Here is a 20,521-nt window from a genome sequence, read left to right on the forward strand (position 1 = left end):
GTGCAAACATGTGCTCCAGGTTATTGACGGTTATGTGATGCAACTTAAACATGACATGTCACCCACTGTCTGAGTTTCTGCAACTGTCACGCATTCAGTCTGTAAAAAATTGACCTACAGCGCCCTCTACTGGGTTAAACCTGATGATGCTGATATCACAACACCACTAAGAAAACAGCAAACTGTGTTAAATAAAGCCCAACACAAGCTTTTCACATATCCAACTTTCAGGGTTTATTTCTCTAATAGATCTTTATATCACAAAGAGTCTTCAAAATGCAGACTATGACCTGTATATAAACTGTACACAAAGCAAGGCACTATACACTGTGGGACTTTAAAATCAAATGCATTTCATCACTCGCTCTGCCTTAAATCAAGCCCGTGTCTTTTACTATAAGTGAGACAACAATGACACTAAATGCATCCAGATAAAGCTGCATCATTTGATCTGTAAATGGCAAACGGTGAACTGTACAGCAAGTTTCTCTAATATCCAGTATTTATTAACATATGACACAAACCTCCCCCAAACACGTTCATTATACACTTTATCACTTTAGTTCAGTAAATACTCATGAAGGCTTTAAAAATCCTTTATAGATTTGATATAAATATAAATTATTTGTAATGCATTAACATACATACAGAGGGTGATGTGAAGTGTGTGGAACAGGCTGACAGACCTGCTCCCACTCCAACACATGGCTGCATTGCTGATAATGTAAGGGCACTGGTTGTCCTGCGTATTGTACATATGTACAAACATTAACAAAGATTACATCTAAACAAAATCTATGAACACATTCACACATACGTGCATCTGCCTACATTTGACAAACGAAATAAACAACACAAGAAGCAGATGAGAGGGAAATCTGCTGCACGGCTTTCGAACTCCCCTCCTACCCCGAACCTCGGTTGTGCGCAGACGTAAACAAATAAAAAGAGACGAAACGACATCTTGGTGGTTTCTTGTGACGTCTTCAGGTCACCTCCTCTGTTTCAGCGATCTAGAAAAGTCCTTTGGCTTTCTTCAATTTCACCTGTTTCCAGACAGGCAAACTCCCATAATCCTCTCTGGTCATCTCCAAGCCTTTCTGTGGGACGAGCCACACACACAAACTATCAGGGTGAAGCACACAACACTGTACCAGCAGTCACATTGTAGTTTACACATTGTTCAGGGTTTCAAACCACAAACATCCTGCAGCTTAGTAAGGAATGGGCAACCTCTCAACACACTCATGCATCAGTGAGATTAAGAGCAAACAACATTCTTCTATTCAACTAAAATATCATCTGTGTCACGTTTGAGTAAAATCGCATATTTCCAGGTGTCCACGCTTACTTGTAGATTGTGAGTGAACAACATGCTGAACAAATGAAAACTTAAAGAAAATAAGAAAAACAGTAGTGAAGCAGAGTTGGGAGGAAACTGGATTAAGAGTGAAAGAGCGGAATAAGAAGTGAGGAGGCTGTAGTGTAACGAGTCCGGGCCGTTCCATGCTCAACTCAGACCACTCACCTTCCCATAAGCCCCTACACCCTGGAGTGTGGAATGAATACAAAAGCAAAGTTCACAAAGAGACGAGAGGATGGAGAGAAGATGACAGAACATAGATAGAAAAAGCAAAGAGAGGCATGAACGAAGAGAGGAATCTTAAAAGGCTCAATAATCAACTAACAGCAAACATATACAACATTCCTGACTGTGATGGGGAAACACCAAATTATAATTTGACTAACAACAACAAACGCACACCCTCAATTCATTCATACATGATCTTTCCCCAGAAACCCCCGACTAGTATGTCTCTGTAGTTGTTGCTGATTTGTCTCTAGATCCTCCGAGAAATCTAGTCGGAGGTGTAGTGTGAACATTACCCTGACCAAAACCCAACCTTACCCTAACTGAAAAACCTGAAATGTTATATTCATGATCCTTTTCAAAAGATTCACATCTCTAATCAGAACCAATGGGCTTGAGGCTGAGAGCCACAGACAGAGCAGGGAAGTCAGAAAGTTTGAGAGTTTGTGAGACATGGACCAAGACATTGTTTTTATCTTTTTATGAGAATTGTTTGACAGTAAAAACTACAACTATATATAATACGAGACATTTACATCAATAAGGCAAACCCATTTTTTTATATTCAGTAATCGGATGAATGTTTGATCAAAATGTAACCAACATTGTGCTTGACAAGGTTTCCCATCAAAATGGATACTTGTTCCTTTGGTTTCAGAAACAAGAATAAATTACTGCTGCACATTAAAATCTTAAGTGAAACCTACAGTTAAAAAAGTCAAATTGTGGCAATTTACTTTATTCGCAGCTATTTATCTAAAAACTTTATGGATCTTTCCAGTGACATTAGTCTGTAGCCAGCGGGTTCCTACCTCAAAGTCCTCCTCCGACAGGTAGACCTCCAGGCGAAGAGGGTCGACTCCCTCAGGCAGCGGCCGGGCCAGAATGTCAGCCAGGGGGTAGGTGGTTTTACACAGCCTGGCCAACACGTCCTCCACCAGGATGATCTGGTTACACACCTCTGCCTCCTGAAAGCACACAACACACTGGATGTATCATTTCAACCCAGAGAGCTGGAAATGAAATAATCAATTTACAGGGATAACGGTGTTTTTTGTACAATAAGAGCATGTACTTTAGTATATGAGAGGACAATGACATCTACACTGTGAGCTTCATATCAGATGATGTATCTGGTAGTAATCAGATAAAGTGATTCGATCCACGCACCCTCTCAGTGATCTCAGCGATGTCCTCTCTGTGCTCCCAGCTGGGGAACATGTTGGTGAAGGTGAGCGGCTCCAGACCAGCGTGGATCAGATACGCTTTGGGAGGCTTCTTCTCATTCTTTTCTGAGGATATAAAGAAAGAATGGCTCACTGAAAATCAGGTTACAAGCATTTATTGCAATTTTGGTTTTGTACTACACTGAATACAGAGACCCAGAGTGGTAATAGAGACAGAGAATATATTGGATATTAACTATGTATGGTTAACAAAATAAGGTGTTAACACAAAGTATATACCAAATACATGGAAACATATATGATTTGTGTTTTGGTTGGGGGATTCTACTCTTTTCTGGGCAGCAACTACAATATGTAGCACTACAGTGAGTCTGTGGTGTGTACATCCTCCATGACAGCCTCAACACATCAGTTAAACATTATTCCAAAAATAAATCTTTCTGTACCATGACCTTAATCTTATCATTCCATTTTATTCTTATAATAATATAGCCTATAATTCTTTATTCTTTTAAGTTGCATACTGCGCTCACATAATCCATGCTTTCAATATCCATTTAGCCAAATACCTACCAGCGGCAATCCAACAAGAAACATGGCCTCGATATAAATAGATTCATTCCTCTCTATGACCACTCAAAAATATTATATCAATCAGTGACGGACAGAGACAAATGTTGTGATATGTACAGACAGAATAAGAAGGAAGTGGGATACCTCTGGAGTACTGCAGCACAGTCTCCATGGCACACTTCCTGTCCGAGTCCCAGCGGATCTGGGCTGAGCCGGTGCTCTCACTGTCCTGAGGCCACCAGCCCTGCCACAGATACACCTCGTGGTGGTTGTCCACCAGGAACAGGGCTGCACACACGAGAGAATACAGGACACTTACAACTCGATCACAGTACAGTAAACATTTCTCAGGGGAAACTTCACAAACACTAATTACTGGACTCTTGTGTTTGTTTATTGTTTTTTCTTCGCACTGGGAAGCTGAGAAACACATTCCAGGCTAATTTTGTGTGCTCTTGAATCTTTTTGGGTCAAGTCGCTTCTCAATTGTTTGTCGGAGAGCAAAGTTAGTATTTGGTTTTATGGAAATGTTAGAGCTTAAGAAATTAGTCTATTATTATTATTATTTACCAGGCAAAAATATAATCCATCCTTTTGTTCAAGCTTCTCCATCATGAGGATTTGTAGCTTCTCTTTTTTAAGTTATTATCCTGAATATTATTTGGCTTTTTTAATAAATTTGAATTAATAAAGTTGGTGGTGGGGTGCATACCTGGCTGGGAAGCTGCATAAAGGTCCTCCTGTAGGAAGGGCATAGAGTTGACCTGTTTGGGGTCTCTGGCTGGGTAGAGGAACTCCACGGCTGCAAACTCCCCTGAGCTGCTGCTCAACTGGTAGAGACGCGGCGTGAAGTTAAACCTGCCAGGGTCTGAGGGTCAAAGGTCAAAAAGAGCACACACAAACAAGGACATTAGTTAAATGCAATATAAAAACCCTGCGTCTGTTTATTATAAAGAAAAGCAGAGAGTCCGGTTCTGAGCTCTGACGTTCCCCCACCTTGCAGCATGCAGTCGTACGCTTTCCTGTCCCTCCTCCCGAGGGCTTCCCAGAATCCTGTGGGCTCTGCTCCCTCGTCACACTCCCTGATGCTCACCTTGCTGCTGCTGTGGAGGCCTGCTTCCAGAGGACAACTGCACAAAGACAACAGTGTCACAGCGGCAGATGATAACACAAATATTGCAGCAAATCAGAAATGGCTATTTGTAAGTATGTTTCACAAGGTGTTCAACAGATATTGGTAGTGAGTAATAAAAGTATCCCCTCACTCTTCTTTGATTCTGTTGGCGGCGGTGCGTGCCACCTCCCGTGTGTGTGTCTGAGACTTGCAGCCGTGCCACAGGTAGATGACAGCTTGGCTGACGCTCAGCAGCACCATGGAGACTCTGGAGCGCAGGCTGCTGCAGTGACAGGCCACCTCCAGCAGGTGGCCCTCCACCTCCACCTCTCCCCGCACGCAATAGAGACGCCAGTCATCTGAGAAGGACACAAGCACAATGAGGACGAGAGGCACAGGCACAAGGTTGAAAGAAAGGTTTTACCTTTTAGGCATTTAACTGAAACTACAAAAGACAAAAACTTCTGAACTGAAGTGTAACTTTCGACAAACGCTTTGGTTGTTTTATCCTCCGATTCCCTTTTTAACATCTAAATCTTCTCTAAGCTACAATCGCTGTTCTCATATATACGAGGACATGACTGCTTTACAGGCAAACTTGATATGTTGGTTTTTCTTGACTAATGACTGAATGAAAACTTACTCTGTGAGTTTTCCTCCTCCTCTTCTCTCTTCCCTGAGTGAACAACCATCCCTCCATTAAAACACTGCAGGAAACATGGAGGCTCCTTCCCCTGCTGGACTTGAACCTGGAGGGAGGTGAGACAGGAGAAGTCATTCTCTCTGTCCACACAAAGTGCTGACTACATGAAAACAAATGCACACAAGTATACGGTACCTGTGCTCCTCGCTCTTCATCCAGCTCCACCGTCATCAGTGCCGACGTTCCTTTCTCGCTGACGGTGGAGTTGCGTCCCTGCCAGAAGAAGTAGCAGCACTTCTCTTTGCCCGGCCCTGCTGTCTTCACCTGATCTGGGTTCTGTCTCTTCCCAACTGATGGAATAATGGTTTAGAAATGGTTAGAAACTAATGTAGGGGTGTGAAACACTACAAGCCTGGAAAACTATTAAATGACGCGTATTCGAAACAAATTTTGTAATTTTGTAACCCAACACTAACCTGCAGCGCTGACCATGTACTTCCACTTCACCACGTAGGTGTCGCCCTCGTGGAACTGGCCGATGCTCTGGCGCGGCTGACGGCTGTAGTCGAATTCCAGTATGTGCCACACCTCCACCGCTTGAGTGCTGATCTGGTAGCTCCGCCAGTCCTCTGCCTCCACCAGGCCGTAGCCCCGGCCCACATTGAAGCCATCCAGTTTGGAGCAGACCGGTGCCTCGTGGGGGTGCAGCATCAGGGAGGCGTCGTACGCGTGGCGATGATCGGCGGCTGACGGCTCCTGCGGCGAGGAGAGGAGTGACGACAGAGGTACAGATTTTGTATCATCCTCTATGTCACATTTAAGACACGATTCACACTTTAGAGTAAAGTACTTTTGGTACCTTCTGATCAGTGACGTGGTTGTTGGTGTTTCTTGTGGGGCTGGGCGTTTTCCTGGAGTCGCTCCAGTCCACAAACTTTTCTTTGAACAGAGTGGTTTCATTGTGTTGAGTCAGTCTGCCGAACACTGCCCAGTCGGGTCGGCCCTGACCTTTCCTACAGGAGAGGAGGAGACAGTGAATCAATGACACAATACCAGAGCTTCAATCAACGGCAATGTTCTCAGTATCCATTCATTATTCACACGTTTACAGTATTCAGAGCATTGAGGGAGTTTAGAAAATAAATTCAGACCAGTCACGCTCTTATTGCTGGATTAGAAGTTTCTTCAACTACTGCATTTTTTGTCATTACTGCCAACTGTCAGATTGTGACAAATTGCATTGCAGGTTTAACAGATTTTAAGAATTAACGGTCAGTGACAAACCTCTGTCATTAAAAGGCGTAGAGGAGACTACTTGTTACTATCTGATATTTCAGCTTTAGATACAAACACACTGACCATGAACAAGAAAGAATTATGTTTTCATCTACGTTTTTTTGGATTGTTAGCAGTTATAGACAAAAATAACAGGATAGATAACCATTTGATAAAAGGATGAGGTATCGATCAGAAACTTTTGTTGCAGATCCGAATCAGGGGGCGGATACAGTATTTTCCCTTTGACCTCTTTTTTGATTTCTCAGAGAATAGTTCTTGGACTGATACTTATCAGTGTGTGCAATTTGGTGAAGGTCCAATAAAAAATTAGAATCTAGTGAATTTAAATATGGTTTATGTGGACTGCTGGGCCTTGGCGGAGATATGCGCTCTATGTAGCATCATTCTAGTTTCTGTTGTTATGGTTCTGCAGAGGTGACAATGACAGTGTGCAATTAAACATCCAGTCAAACTCTAAGTCTGTGATTCTGAGCTGTGGTGTGTGTTTCCATACTTGGGTATGAGTGGGTTGCACTCTCCTGGGTCCAGCGGGTTGATGTCACAATTGGTGAAGTCAAAGGTGCCGTTCCACAGGTGCTTGGCCAGCTGGAACGCCACCTTCCTCTGTGCAAGCGTCACTTCCTTCCCGTGCCATATGTACATCTCACTGCCAAAGTCAAACACCAAAACCTGCACAGAAAACAATCTTTTTTATTTTAATGACCACTGGGGGGAAGCATTTCAACATTTTAAAACACACTTTAAACATACTGACTTTAAATAGAGTTCTGATTTGCAGCTTTACATGTCCACCTATTTTAAATGTTTAGGGTGATCTATGTTGTCTGACCTCCTTGGGTTCGAGCAGGGAACATCGAGGCATCTTGGCCCAAAAATCATCGTCTGGGACCAGTTTGTCGTCCATCAGGCGGTAAATGCAGTTTGTCTCCACGATGGCGCCCTCGTACAACTCATCTTCATCTGGGGTTCCTGCAGCTGCAAGGAGAAGGACGTTGCATTTCAGTAATTCAGGTTGGATTTTCTCCAGTTTCAACCCACGTCCGATATGAATCCTTACACTGATAAGTCGACTGTCCTCCCAGAATCTTCCAGAACTCCTTGGCAGCGTGGCTGTGAGTGTTGACAGCCTCCTCGATGAACTGCACGTGGTTGGCACGACAACCCAAATCTCTCTTGCTCTGGATGAAGTTGGCCAATTCTGCAGCCTGAGAGGAGAAAATTGAAAAAACATTATAAGTTTGTTACACGTTTATTATGGATGGGTTCAACATGGCCCCGATACTCTTAAGAAGGGGAAACTATTGGTTCAATTCTCTCAAGAATAAAACTTTTGGCCTTAATATGAACTAAACTCTAAACAAAAGCTTTCCTCTCCTTCAGATTGAGGTCAGAGCTCTGCTCAGCCAAGGTCATCAGTCAGTCTGGGACAAACAATTGTCTTGTTTCGTGTCAGTTTCCTGCCACAACCCCACGATACACACACGCACACAGACACACACACATTTACGCTCTGCCCCGACACACTTCTTCCTCCCACAGCTGCGTTTACATCCTGCACGTGAACGCTGCCCCACATCACCACAACCTCGCTCCACTCACTTATTGATGTGACTCTTATGAAGTGTGACCAAACCAGCCTGTTTTCCAATGTTTTGTGACCAACCTTGTTCCTCTCGATGACGTTGGCAAACTCTCCGGTCCAGATGAAGCAGTGGTGCGGCGTGATGAGCAGGAAACAGTCGCCGCTGTTCAGGGAGGACACTCTGGGCTCCACTAGCCTGGTCTGGACGTGTCTTCGGCCTGGTTTTACACAAACACACAGACCGGCGGCTCATTAGTGACAACTCAGACTATCACTGTCACCGTGACTGGGTTATTATAGTAGTGTGAGCCAGTCATCACTGTGTATGAATGTACATGCATCTGCTTTGACATGTACCCACAAGTTCGTGTTAAAAACATCTCAATATTAAACTAATAAATGTTCAAATACAAATGTACTCTGAAGTAAAAGTGCCACAAGTGGTTTGGTGCAGTTGACCTCCTAACACATGTGGTCCCCCCTGTGTACCGTGGATTTGTTCTGGGTTACACGCTGTGGTGTTTGGGAGGAGGGGATCAGTCCAGGAGAGTGTGAGGTGACCTGGGGGGAATGATTTAGAGCCCCAGCTGTCACCACCACACTTGCCAAGGAGGCGCACAGACACAGAAATAGACCCACTCTTGTTTCTTATTTTAGATATCCTCTGGAAAGGACGGCCTTCGAGAACCATTTGAGTAAAACACTCACTGTCTGTTTTTCCGTATCAACTGAATAGAATCACTAGAAACCAATTCACACATAGGGCATGTCTTAATAAAAAAACAAGCTAGTGCTAAAGATAAGCTGCATCCTCAAACCTGTCCTATCATGGTGGGTGCCCTCAGGACTTGGAGGACTGCAGTATTTCTTACCGTACAGCATGATTACCTCTAAATGTGGCCTCTGAGTTGTGTTTTCACCCTTGTTTTTGTGTAATGTTGCCTTACAAACAAATGGACAACAGGATGGATTTCTATGAAACTTGCTGAAAGGATGTGGTATGGGGTTTAGGGAAGAACTCATCTGTTTAAAAAAATCTGTTTTTGTAGATTTCTAAGGGAATATTTCACGGATCTAGAAGAAAACAAAACAGGCACGTTTAGGGCACCTATATCCATGTGTGTGAAATTTGGTTCAGCTTAATTTAAAGGTCTGTTGGGCCTTGGTGGAGGTATGAGCTCTACTGAGTGTCTAGTGTCTTTATTTTGTGAATTGAAATGTAATGTTAGCACAGGAGTTAGCGGTGTCCGTTCAAGGCCTGGATTCAAATCCACTCACAAGCCTAAAATTAGACATTGACCCCGAGGTTAGACTTTGGCTGGTTCCTGTTATCTTTAAATTCCAACAGCTCATTATCTCTTTTCATCCAATCACAGCCTGACACCCTCGCCTTGAGCCAACTCTTGTCATCTACTTCAAACCATCCAATCAGGAGCCTTCATGAAACGTCACAACTTCATGCATCATCCCTCATCACTAGCGTCGAGGCTCTGCTTCCATGGCGTTCTACTTCCCTGCTGGTGTCTAAGCACCAACATTTATTCTTCTGTTCACTAATGTAATTTCAATCTAATTTACTCACGCTCACTTGTTTCACTACAAGTCTCTCCTGATTGAGATACATCTCTCTCTCTCTATTAGTCAATGCCCAGTATAACTTCACTTATAGACCATCCCCAAACTACAGATACTAAAAGACTGTGTTGTGAGTGCAGATGCACCTGTTACATACTATAGAAGAAGGCTGTCCATGCAACTGACCTTTGACCTGCAGCAGCATGAGCTTCTTGTAAGGCACAGCGCTGTTGTTGGACATCTGCTCGGAGATGCTGACACTGCGCAGGTTGACGCTGCTGAAGTTCTCCTTGCTGGCGAGACCAGCCAGAGCCACCTCAGAGAAACCGGAGTTTTTATTCACTGAATGGAACAGGAGAAAAGGGAGGGACGGGGGGGGACATGGGACAGAGAGAAAGGTCATAACACAAAACATTAAATCTTCATATTTAGCCCATACACAGTTAAGTTAAAAATAAAACAACACTTTCTTTCAGGCATGACAATAAAGGTCTAAATGTGAAAGCAACAAATAATACAGCGATAGTTTGAGTGTCCCCCCCCCCCCAAAAAAAAACAAACATGTGCAGCTCAAAAACAACCCCAATCCTATGTGCTCTGCACAATGACAGGAAACGGACTGTGGGTCAGTTTTAGAGCCACAGAGGTTTTAGTGGATTCATTTACAGCACAGAGAGACTATTTAGAGATTGAAGAACACAGTCAGGCATAACAAAGACCAATCAATCAGTTTTTTTTTTTTTATCTCTATTCTGTAATTATTATTATTCTTGTCTCACTTACTTTTCTATATCAAATTTCTTTCTTCTTCATTCTTATTTCCATCTTTTTTCTATCTTTTCCATCTAATGATGTAAAGATGAGTTACTCTAATGAGTAACTCATCTTTTCCCACAATCATTTCTTCTATGGCCCTCCATCTATTCTTTGCTCCAAAAGGACTGTTCACCATATTTCTAATTGATCTCATTTCCTGTCTGTTTCCACTATTTTCTATCTATATATGTTAATATATAGCGGCTGTGGCTCAGAGGGTAGAGTGGTTGTCCTTTAAAAGGTTCAGTGTGTAGGATTAGGTGAAAGGGATCTATTGGCAGAAATTGAATATAAAATAATCCTAGTGATATTTTCACTAGTGTATTTCATCTAAATTCTACAAATTGTTTTATTTTCCCCTAGAATGGGCCCTTTATATTGACATATTTACATCAGGGGGCTCCTCTCTATGGAGGCCGCCATGCTTCTTGTAGTAGCCTAGACTGGACAAACTATTCCCTTTGAGTTTTTATGAAAACTGATGGTTACCACAGGTTATCTTTAATGTTTGGAAGGAGAGGATGAGGTGAGGGGTATTCAGCTGCAACATGCAACTTCATCACTAGATGTCACTAAACTCTAAATTCACACTGCAACTTTAACTCGAATCCTATTAGCCATTTAGCATGCCACCCTTGGGCAAGATACCGAACCCCCAAATTGCCTCTTATCATAGAGAAAGTGCTGCACATAGATGCACTGTATGAATGTGTGCGAATGGGTGAATCGCAAAAACTGTGCTGTGTAGAGCTTTGAGTGGTCATCAAGACTAAATTAACACAGACCATTTACCATTTAATCACCAATGGTTTGTAAGATGGGAGGGAGAGGACGGTAACAGGGGTAAGGGTCTGTGTCTGTAAAATGTGCAAAGATTTTAAATCTTAAAAATGAAGGAAAAAATTTCATTTTAAAGATGCAATCTCCACCGGTTTTGATTTGATGATGATGGAGAAGAATTTGATGCTTTAAAAAAATTGGAACAAATTCAAGAGAATGTTAAAATCTCACTTATAAAGACAAATCAAATCATTTAAAAATGAATGGAGTAACATCAAGAATTTTGATTAGTTCAAATGTGTAGATTTAGAGCAGATTTTGAAAAACCAGTCCCATGTTGCATCCCTGAACATCGTTTTTCTCCCGTGTTCTCCCGCTCCTCATCTACTCTCACTCACTCTTCTCAGCCTTCATCCTCTTGCTTTCCAGCAGGCCCACGTTGAGCCTCTGCTCCGTGTACTCGTGTCGGATGTCCTCCCGGGCAGCCAGCATCTTCAGAGGGTTCCTGGACGACTGGACGTTACGCGTCGGGCGCACCGCTCGCTTGTGCTGCTCCATCTCCGAGGTCAGCCTGGGAGGGGGTCAGAGGTGAAGGGTCACGATTGACAGGAAGGAACCTCACACTCATGGCTTAGTCAGAGTTTCTACTTAAAATCGACCTCTGGCAGCGAGAGCTTACTTTGGCACCTGCGGACCAAAGATGGCATCAAAGTCGTCGTCTATCTCCACCTTGTTGGTGACGGAGGGGAGCTCCTCCACATGGCGGTAGAACTTGGAGAATGTTTCATCCTCGAGGGACATCACTTCCTTCACCTTCTTCTGTGTCACTGAGATGGTAGCTTCTGGCAGGCCAGACACTGGGAGGGGACAAGACTGGGTCAGGGTCATAATTATCACTTCATCAATTCACTTTAGTTACTGCTGCAGAACATTTGTCAAACATCACTAAGCAAAGTAATCAAATCTATTATTCTTTTAATGGTCCCATTAATGTAAATCTTGATAGTATAGATAGTAAGTATCTTACTTCTGTGAATGCATAAACATTTTTTAAAATTATAATCAGTGAGTCTTTTTTAGGTGTCCCAGAATTACTGAAACTATCCTTCCCCATAATGAAAAATAAGATGAAGCAGCCTAGTAGATAATAACCCTCAAAATGCTACATTATCTCTCAAACTTCAGGTAATAAATCCGTTATCAGCTCCATATTGATTGTTTGTAGTTTTATTACAGTGAGCTAATATCTGAATCCTTGAGGAAGAACCTGCTGCCAAAACGTTTCTTTAAAACCAAATAAAAAAAAGATTTAGTTAATTTTAGAAGTAGCATTGAATAAACATTAACATTTAGACTTACCTTAATGCATTATAAGACTTATAAGTTAATATTTTAACTTTTTAAGTCCTAAAATTCTGATTATTATATGTTAGACTTGTTAAGTCCTGTGTGGAAACCCTGCTTTTTCTGCACAGACTTTAAATCGTCAACAAACAACCACTGGATTTGCAGGAAATGAACATGTACCGGTCATAATGTGGAGGACAAAAGCTGGTGCATGTCATGTCATGGAGAGGTTGTTTGGAAGTCCAGCTGTTGTTGACTTCCCTACTTCTACAGAATTAGTAACAGAGTGCACTCAAGGGGTTTTATTTAGACCTGACAGGACCGTTAAAGAAAGAGTGAGATGATCACATGATATTTAGAATCTGATGCAAGAGAGGCAGCATTGACTCACATAAAAGGAAAAACGATTTTTGGTCTCAGCATCACTGATGGACTTAAAAACTTATTTTGCAGTTGAAGCTCTAATTAGTGAAACTCTGCTGGAATATTATCCAATGGACAAGTGGACAATGATAAGAGATTAATATATTTACATAACAAGGTTCCTTACCTGAAAATGTCATTCATTCATTCATTCATCAGCAGGGACTCTTATATACCCATTATTTAAAGAAGCAAAATATTAAGTCATGCAATATCTGCCTAGAAATGCAACACTAATAGATGTTCTCATCTCTAAATGAACTGGGGAACATTTTATTCAGTGCATTGAGTTTGGTCTCAGTTAAAGATGAGGGGAGAGAGAGATGTGATTCCTTAAATGTGGCCTCCTTTTTCTATTATTTGAACAGAGCGACAGGTCGGATTCCCAAGCTGAGGCCTGATGAACTTGCCGACAGTATGATGAACAGGACTGACCTTTACTATTGAGCTTGCCCAGGAATGACTCCAGATTATCCAGCTTCCTGTCTGACTCCAGGTTCAGATCGGGTACGGCCTTGATCTCTGTAACACACACACAGAGGTGTCAGAGCCATACAGCTAGGTTTTATTTTAGGGAGTCACACTGATGCTGTTACATATGGGCATGATGAACACTTACATCCAGTCACAATGCAAACATAGCTAACAGTCACTGAACATGACATCCTCTGCTACTCAGACTCATGCATATTCACAGTTAACACTATCCCATGGTGTAAATTCTATTAGGCTTTGTAACCTAATAGAAGTGTCACAGCAACACGTGTGGATGATATTTGTGGTTTTGGTGATAATGATGAACGGTGCATTCAGTGCAACATTAAAAAAAAGTAGGAATAAACCTTCAGTATCAGACATCTCCTCCATGTCTTTTGAAAGAGAAGCAAAGGAAATCCGTTACAGATCTGACGCAGAATTCATTCAAAATCTAAATTTAGCATCGGTGGATAAACTGACAGTTCAATAGTTCAGAATCAGAAATCATACAATACTCTGTTCAGAATAAGATTACAGTTATTTGTGTTTGGGATTTGTGCGTGGTGTCAGCTGAGGGTGTAACAGAGTCAGGTCATTATGTCTAGATCAGATTTGAGCAGCTGCTGAACTCTCCAGTTTTCAATAACCCAAGTGTGTCATATAACAGCTAACTAGAGTACTTATGAAAGTATTGAGTTTTGGACAAAAAATAATGTAAAGTAACAGAAACGAGAGCGGGACAGACCTTCCTGTGGTTTGGAGATGGCAGGGCTGCTGTTCTTAGGTTTGGACGTCACTGGAGACTGGAGGGCGGAGGGGGAGGCCAACCCTGATGAAGGAACATAGACCGACATAAGCACCCAACCACCCAGTGAGCATGACATGCTTACACTGGTTACTCTTTTTCAAATGATGAAATGTTCTTTTTTCATAGTTTCGTTTCATTGGGACACTGATGACTCGTGTGAACTGATTATGAAATAATAATAATAATAATAATGGAGGCAAGGGTTAACCACTGACCTGAGGGGCCTTTATATTATCAAATTTAAACAAACCATAAAAGACAACACACTGACTGCACTGCCACCGAGCAGTGAGAAGTCTGTACATACAAAGGCAGTGGTGAGTCCAGCCTTTGAACACCACAGAATTGAGTAATGAGATGCAGCGGTAGCCAAGGTTTCTTTATAGCCGTCACAGTAACATTGGACAACACTACTGTAAACGTGGATCTAAAATGCAGCCAGAGCTACTCTACAGAAGCACTGTCTATGATGCCTGAAAAGTTGGATAAGGTCCCTGTTTCTAACGTGGCTCCATTAGCTATAATCTGGCTAAACCCACAATTCCCCCAAAACACAAATCAAACCCTCCATCAACTGCAGAGAAAAACCATTAAAGCATTTTCTGCCTGAGCAGAGGCCGCTGAGCACTGGTCTGGAGTGTCTGGGCCTGGTGGCGGGAGGAGACGCATTTTCCTCAAGCAGCAAACCGAGGCTCTGGAGGATTCAGAGCAGGGAGCCGAGACTGTGGACTTACAGACAGTCCAGCATGTGTGTGCATGTATATGTGAGACAGAGAGAGAGAGAATGGTAGAGAAAGCATGTGGGTTCAGTTCGCCCTCTCACCTTTCTTCACCATGCGTGCAGCCACGGTGAACTGGGTGGAGTCATTGGCCGCTCCGTGGCCTTTGCTCTTCCAGGCCTCCTCTTGGGCCACTATCAGCTGTTTCCTCTCATGGATGGACATGTGGGACTCGATGCTCTCGCACTCCATCTCAGCCTCGGCTATTCTCTGAGAAATGAGAGGAGAAAAGTTATAATAAATACTTAGTTATCGGATGAATCCACTTTAGGATGCCTGAACACTGTAATATAGCCTCAAACAGCGATGCCCGATGCATTCCAGAAACCACTTTGTGCAATTTATCTTTAATGTGAGCCCTGCAGCAAACGTGCAGAAGACAGACAGACCCGTCACCCTGATTAGCAAACAAGACTGAAGCTGACCGGAATAATTTGGACTGTTGAGTTTGTCCCAAAATATTCAGGTAGATGTTTTAGATTAATTATACAAGTACACAAGCTCTGTTATAGGTAAACTAAATCAAAATGGAACCAGGACTGCATCTTACTGTGTTATTGGCTGTGTTCAACCGTGTTAAAGTGTTATCCACGGTAATTAAATGTAGTAATTTGCCCAAACAAGGGGCCACATTCACAAACACACAAGCAAAACAAGGATACCAAGGATACCAAAGGGGGACAACGAATAACCATGAAGCACATTAATCCTTTTAACAACATCCAAAGGAGAATAATTCATTTTTATTCTCTTCTGCTGGTTGCATGCGAGTGTGAGGGCAGACGTTAATCCCAGTAATTGGACTTTCAAATATTTTAGTGTCTCTCATAAAGTTAAAATGAATAAAATGTTAGGTGAGGGGAGCAGACCATTTTTTTTAGAGTAACAAACTATTTTGCGACTTGTTTGGTGTTTTTAGAAACTTTGTTCAGCACGTCCACTCGGAAGTGGGTGGTTGGGATGTGAGTTATTTGCCAGAGCACTGTACAGAGTATTGACAAAGTGAGTCACCTTCCGTCTCCAGGGGTGTCTCTCATCCACCTGCATGGGTCTGGGAGAACTGGGGGCCTTCACAACCAGAGGAGGAGATGAGGTGAGACAGGATGAGGATTATGAGATGAAGATGGAAAAAATAAGAAAGCAGTCGTATATATGGTGGAAAAGTTTATCTCTGCACAAGGTAGAAGCTGCAGGGACCGCCATGCTGTCCTCATGGGCACAGTGATGCAGCTTTGGGGAAGGGATGGATATTGAATGGCAGACAACAGGGGCAGTGTGGCTGTAAAGGACTGCAGGGCATTAGTAATCCAAATGAGCTCTGGCCAAAAGAAGCAACTGAAGCAGTGGAGAGGTTAAAGTATTTGTAGTATTTGTCGTGAAACTGTCCCAAATAACAAAGGAATGTCTTCATTTTAAAAATCCTTGCTCCTTGTCCATTACATTTGATAGATTCTCTCTTGCAATACATTTATTACATTTTTATAATACATTTGCCTGTTAAAACGATGGAGTTTGTGATTTTGCGTTTGGATTTCTGAGCTGAAGTGAGCAGGGCGGTGGCGAGGCAGGCAGAGGGATCTGGAGCAGCTTCGTACCTGACTGGCTGAATCAGCAGGGGAAAGGTTATGAAAGAGAGGCTCAGGAGAGAGAGTCGGGGAAAAGACTGGCTCCTATGGAGGCCACAGATAGAGGAAACACACACAGGATATTATCAAGAGGACAGCAGCTGTGGAGCTGTAGGGTGGAGTTTATTATTTCATACTGAGGTCACTGGAAAACAATAAATACCAGGGAGAACTCGTTTAAAGGGTCACTGCACTGATTTTAAACATGATGCTCACTTTACCAGAAATGTTTAGGGAGAAACACGTGTGTCAGTTTGGTTAAATCCGCCTGTGGTTGTAATGATGGTGGTGAAATGCTGCGTTACTAACAGGGGTTGTGGAGTTTGAGCAACATGGTTGTTTACCAATCTTTAGGATTTGTACAAGTGTACATTGCAGTGAGGGTCCATTGAAAGACACTATTGAATTTCCATATTCAAAGTGTTGCCTTCATTGTTTTTGGAACCTGACCCATACAGTGTGCCTGAAGATCCTCTTAACTTGGCTATTTCTATTTTAATCATTATTTTTAAATCAATATCACAAATTCCTCAACTTTATGGAAATAGGACATTAAGCACTAAAGTACCCCTTCAAAATAAAATCACAATTCACGATTCTTCTATCTAATTTGGACAGAGAATACTACATTTATTTCTAATCAGGTTACTTGATTGATCTTGGTCACTTGAAGGCAGCAAACCAAGCTGTAGATACTGACGTTATCCACTTATAAAGTTGCTATGGCAAACGTTTGAGTAAACACTTACACAGTTATACATCCAGCAAACGTTCTTGTTCATTTTGAGTCATGTGTCTGACCATTTGTTGAGTATTGGACTATTATTCATTCTGCCTTCAGCTCCATTTTGTTCTCCACCACCAGTATGCTTCATGCTCATAAAGTATAATTAGAAGATATTTAGTCTGCTTGAAGATTATAATTCGCTTTAAAACACCATTATGTGCAATATTTTCTCTTCCTGTTATTACCCTGCATCCACAGCAATATGACCAGGGACATGACCTCAACAGTAACAACAGACCTGAGCAGAGGAAGTGGAGAGGAAACAGGAGGCAGAGCAGAGAAGGGAGGCAAACTGTTTTGAATTAAATGTCAACAACAGTTCCCGTCATTGATATTTCAGAACAGGGATAATGATTAGAGTCCTGCACCAAATGTAATTAATTAGAGATGAATAATTAAATGGGAAACTTTAACACACAAGCACCAAGAAAACATCCACAGTGTGAGAGAAATCCTCGAGCACAGGAAAACCACTGAGCACAGGCGGGGGGGAATTAGAGAAGCACACACCATCACTATACAACACCATCACCGTGACTGTAACACAGAGCACCATCACTAATACCAACACATGAACACATGAACACACACACACATACACAACAACAACGGTGTATTCATCAAGTGTGTTGGGAGTCAGGAAATTCATTTTCAGATTTTCAGCTAAGATTACTAATACAATTTAAATGCATTTTGTTTGTAAATACCACCGCATGTTTGTGTGTGTGTGTGTGTTTGTGTGTTTGTGTGGTTCTGGCCTCGCACACTGGCCTTACCCACAGCTGGTCGGACACAGCAAGCTCATCGATCATCATCAGCGCTTCATCGTCCTACAGACAAGCAACCGCAGGTGAGAGGGGACATGGTTTCTGAAGGTCGTGTACCGCGGCCAAATCACATGACCCACTAGATACAAATCTTTAAAAAACATTTCTGACACAAGACTTGGACTTTCTGAAATGCTCCTCTCAGAGGTGGAAAATATGAGGACTACAATATGTGTGGCACTCCCGTTGAAACCAGTGATGGATTTCTATTTGCCCTGCTGTTGGCATTTGTTTGACGCTGCTCATTTTTTAAAATCTGCCTTTATTGAGTAATGAGGCTGCAGCCAAGGGTTGAATTATGGCTTAAACTTTGTATTCGAAAATTTAAACATTCATTTGGTTTGGGCTCTACACTGTAGAAGACAAACCTGAGGCTGTTTAACGTCTTTGTACCATGCAAGTGCCGTATAACAAATCTGCGTGTCATGTCAAATTAGTTTGAACTTGATCTTTGAAAAAACTGCCAGGCCTAGTGGGAACCCAACGTGTGGCTGCTGCAGGAGGACTCATGCCTTCATATGTGGGACATCTGTGCTATTCTCTGCCTCGTCTGTAATGTTGCTCAGAAACCTGACTGAATTGTGTCCACTGACTCTGATGAATGGGAGAAAACCAAGATAAAACAACATCCCCTGTCCTTACTCCTGATCTCTACTTGGAAATCTGTTTTTATAGACAGAAATCCAGAAAAAGCAACTCAACCTCAGCGCGTCATCATTAAAAAAAGGCATCAGAACCATCGAAGCAAGGATCTGCCTGACATTACATGAGCTGAAAGCCAGAGTTCAGATACAGACAGAGCTGCTGAGTGGAGCTGAACAAACACTGATAAGCAGCTGGAAACATGGTAGCTGTTGTGGATATGTCTAAACAGAGAGGCACACGCAGCGTCCCACCTCAGCCCTCCCTTCAAAAACACACAGAGGAGCTCGACACATAGACACACTCAACATGCAGAGGATGAAATGACATTTATTTCAGGTAGAGGACATGCAAGTAGAGACAAAGGCAAACAGAAGAATGAAAGGTTACATGCAACATGCAGTTCAGTGGAGAGACAGGCTGAAGCCAGAAATGACAAAACATAGACAACACATTATAGTGGACAGTCGTTAGTGTCACTGACTCTGACACTTAAAACAAACAGGTGCTTTTAGGAAAAACTGAATTGAGAGTAAAACTTGCAATAAGAAAATGAAAAATGTATTTTATAATTCAATTTCATTATCCTTAGGGCAGTGTTACGCTCAGTAGCACCGGAAATAGTTTGCCAGAGGAGTTCTTATTTATAATTTTGGTAGTAAATTTACAATGTCAATTACATTTGTTTTTCATTTACTATTATTTTGTATTCAATGTTGTCATGTATGCACACAAGTGGAAAATTAAATTTGACCGAATAATTCCATTCAATATTGGCAGCCTTACATTTCTGTTTAGAATAAGATCAGTTTGAACCATGAAAACATGCGTGCATGATCCAGATACTGAAGTCAATATAATATTATCATGACTGGAATAACTGCAGATTAGATCTCGACACCGTTCAAACCCCCAAAAACATGCAACAGATGTTAATGTCACAGAGAAGAAGAAAGAGACAAAAAGATGACAACAGAAACACGGACAATACACAACCTCTCTGTTTAGAGATATCCTGAACTGTTACCATGTCTCTCTGCAGACCTGATTATTTATGGCTCTCTCGACTTTGACCTCAGTGTCAGAAAAAGAAAATCAGAAATGAAAAGAACTCTTTTTAAGACCAACAAAATACATGTTGTCATAATGTGAAACCTCAGTGGCATGTTGCTGATTCCATTATTAAAGTGATGGAATGACAGTTACAGGCTGATCAGTGGAGGAGATTGTGTCTTCAAACTTCAGTCAATATGGGAATATGAATCAATATTGTTGGGACTCTCTATCGTCCTTTTCACATGACATGAATGCAGGCGGCATTACAGCATCTCAGGCTCGTCTGTTGTGTGCGTTCAGCAGTGAGTGTGCACGTCAGGCGGTTACCTTCTTCTTGAAGCTCTGCTCCACCTCCCAGAGCTGAGCCTGCTGCTCGTCCACGGCCACCTTCGCCAAATCCTGCTTCCTATTGATCCTGTTCCTCCAGTCATCCTCACCGCTCTTCTTCAACAAGGCCACTCTGCGGGCAGAGGGGGAAGAAAGAGGGGAACAGTTCATTAAAATAATAAATAAAAAAATAGGGGATCTCAAGAGAAGAAAACCCGGATCTAATATTCGGCCTGTGCTCTACAGAGAAATTGTTGGACTGC

General features: G+C 42.2%; 1 protein-coding gene across 16 annotated transcripts in view; it reads right to left on the minus strand.

The window, feature by feature from the left end:
- Positions 1–209: 209 nt before the first annotated feature.
- The window catches only part of svila (supervillin a), a 75,170-nt gene continuing 54,858 nt past the window's right edge, over positions 210–20,521 (minus strand). For 5 of the 16 annotated variants that reach the window (XM_034572196.1, XM_034572198.1, XM_034572189.1 and 2 more), the window contains 26 exons: positions 20,259–20,391; positions 18,183–18,236; positions 16,006–16,062; positions 15,039–15,204; positions 14,153–14,236; positions 13,773–13,799; positions 13,366–13,452; positions 11,840–12,017; positions 11,559–11,731; positions 9,751–9,906; positions 8,071–8,207; positions 7,465–7,612; positions 7,237–7,382; positions 6,901–7,076; positions 5,968–6,121; positions 5,585–5,864; positions 5,304–5,458; positions 5,109–5,214; positions 4,617–4,824; positions 4,348–4,481; positions 4,064–4,219; positions 3,496–3,639; positions 2,762–2,883; positions 2,404–2,559; positions 1,529–1,549; positions 210–1,100 (listed from right to left, as the gene is read on the minus strand). In XM_034572196.1, coding sequence (XP_034428087.1) covers positions 1,014–1,100; positions 1,529–1,549; positions 2,404–2,559; positions 2,762–2,883; positions 3,496–3,639; positions 4,064–4,219; positions 4,348–4,481; positions 4,617–4,824; positions 5,109–5,214; positions 5,304–5,458; positions 5,585–5,864; positions 5,968–6,121; positions 6,901–7,076; positions 7,237–7,382; positions 7,465–7,612; positions 8,071–8,207; positions 9,751–9,906; positions 11,559–11,731; positions 11,840–12,017; positions 13,366–13,452; positions 13,773–13,799; positions 14,153–14,236; positions 15,039–15,204; positions 16,006–16,062; positions 18,183–18,236; positions 20,259–20,391 — 3,445 coding nt within the window. In that variant the 3' untranslated portion in view covers positions 210–1,013. The remainder of the gene's footprint in view (positions 1,101–1,528; positions 1,550–2,403; positions 2,560–2,761; positions 2,884–3,495; positions 3,640–4,063; positions 4,220–4,347; positions 4,482–4,616; positions 4,825–5,108; positions 5,215–5,303; positions 5,459–5,584; positions 5,865–5,967; positions 6,122–6,900; positions 7,077–7,236; positions 7,383–7,464; positions 7,613–8,070; positions 8,208–9,750; positions 9,907–11,558; positions 11,732–11,839; positions 12,018–13,365; positions 13,453–13,772; positions 13,800–14,152; positions 14,237–15,038; positions 15,205–16,005; positions 16,063–18,182; positions 18,237–20,258; positions 20,392–20,521) is intronic. The other 11 variants (XM_034572203.1, XM_034572204.1, XM_034572191.1 and 8 more) reach the window with 3 other exon arrangements.

Source organism: Hippoglossus hippoglossus, chromosome 20, assembly GCF_009819705.1.
Source record: "Hippoglossus hippoglossus isolate fHipHip1 chromosome 20, fHipHip1.pri, whole genome shotgun sequence".
Lineage (NCBI taxonomy): Eukaryota > Metazoa > Chordata > Actinopteri > Pleuronectiformes > Pleuronectidae > Hippoglossus > Hippoglossus hippoglossus.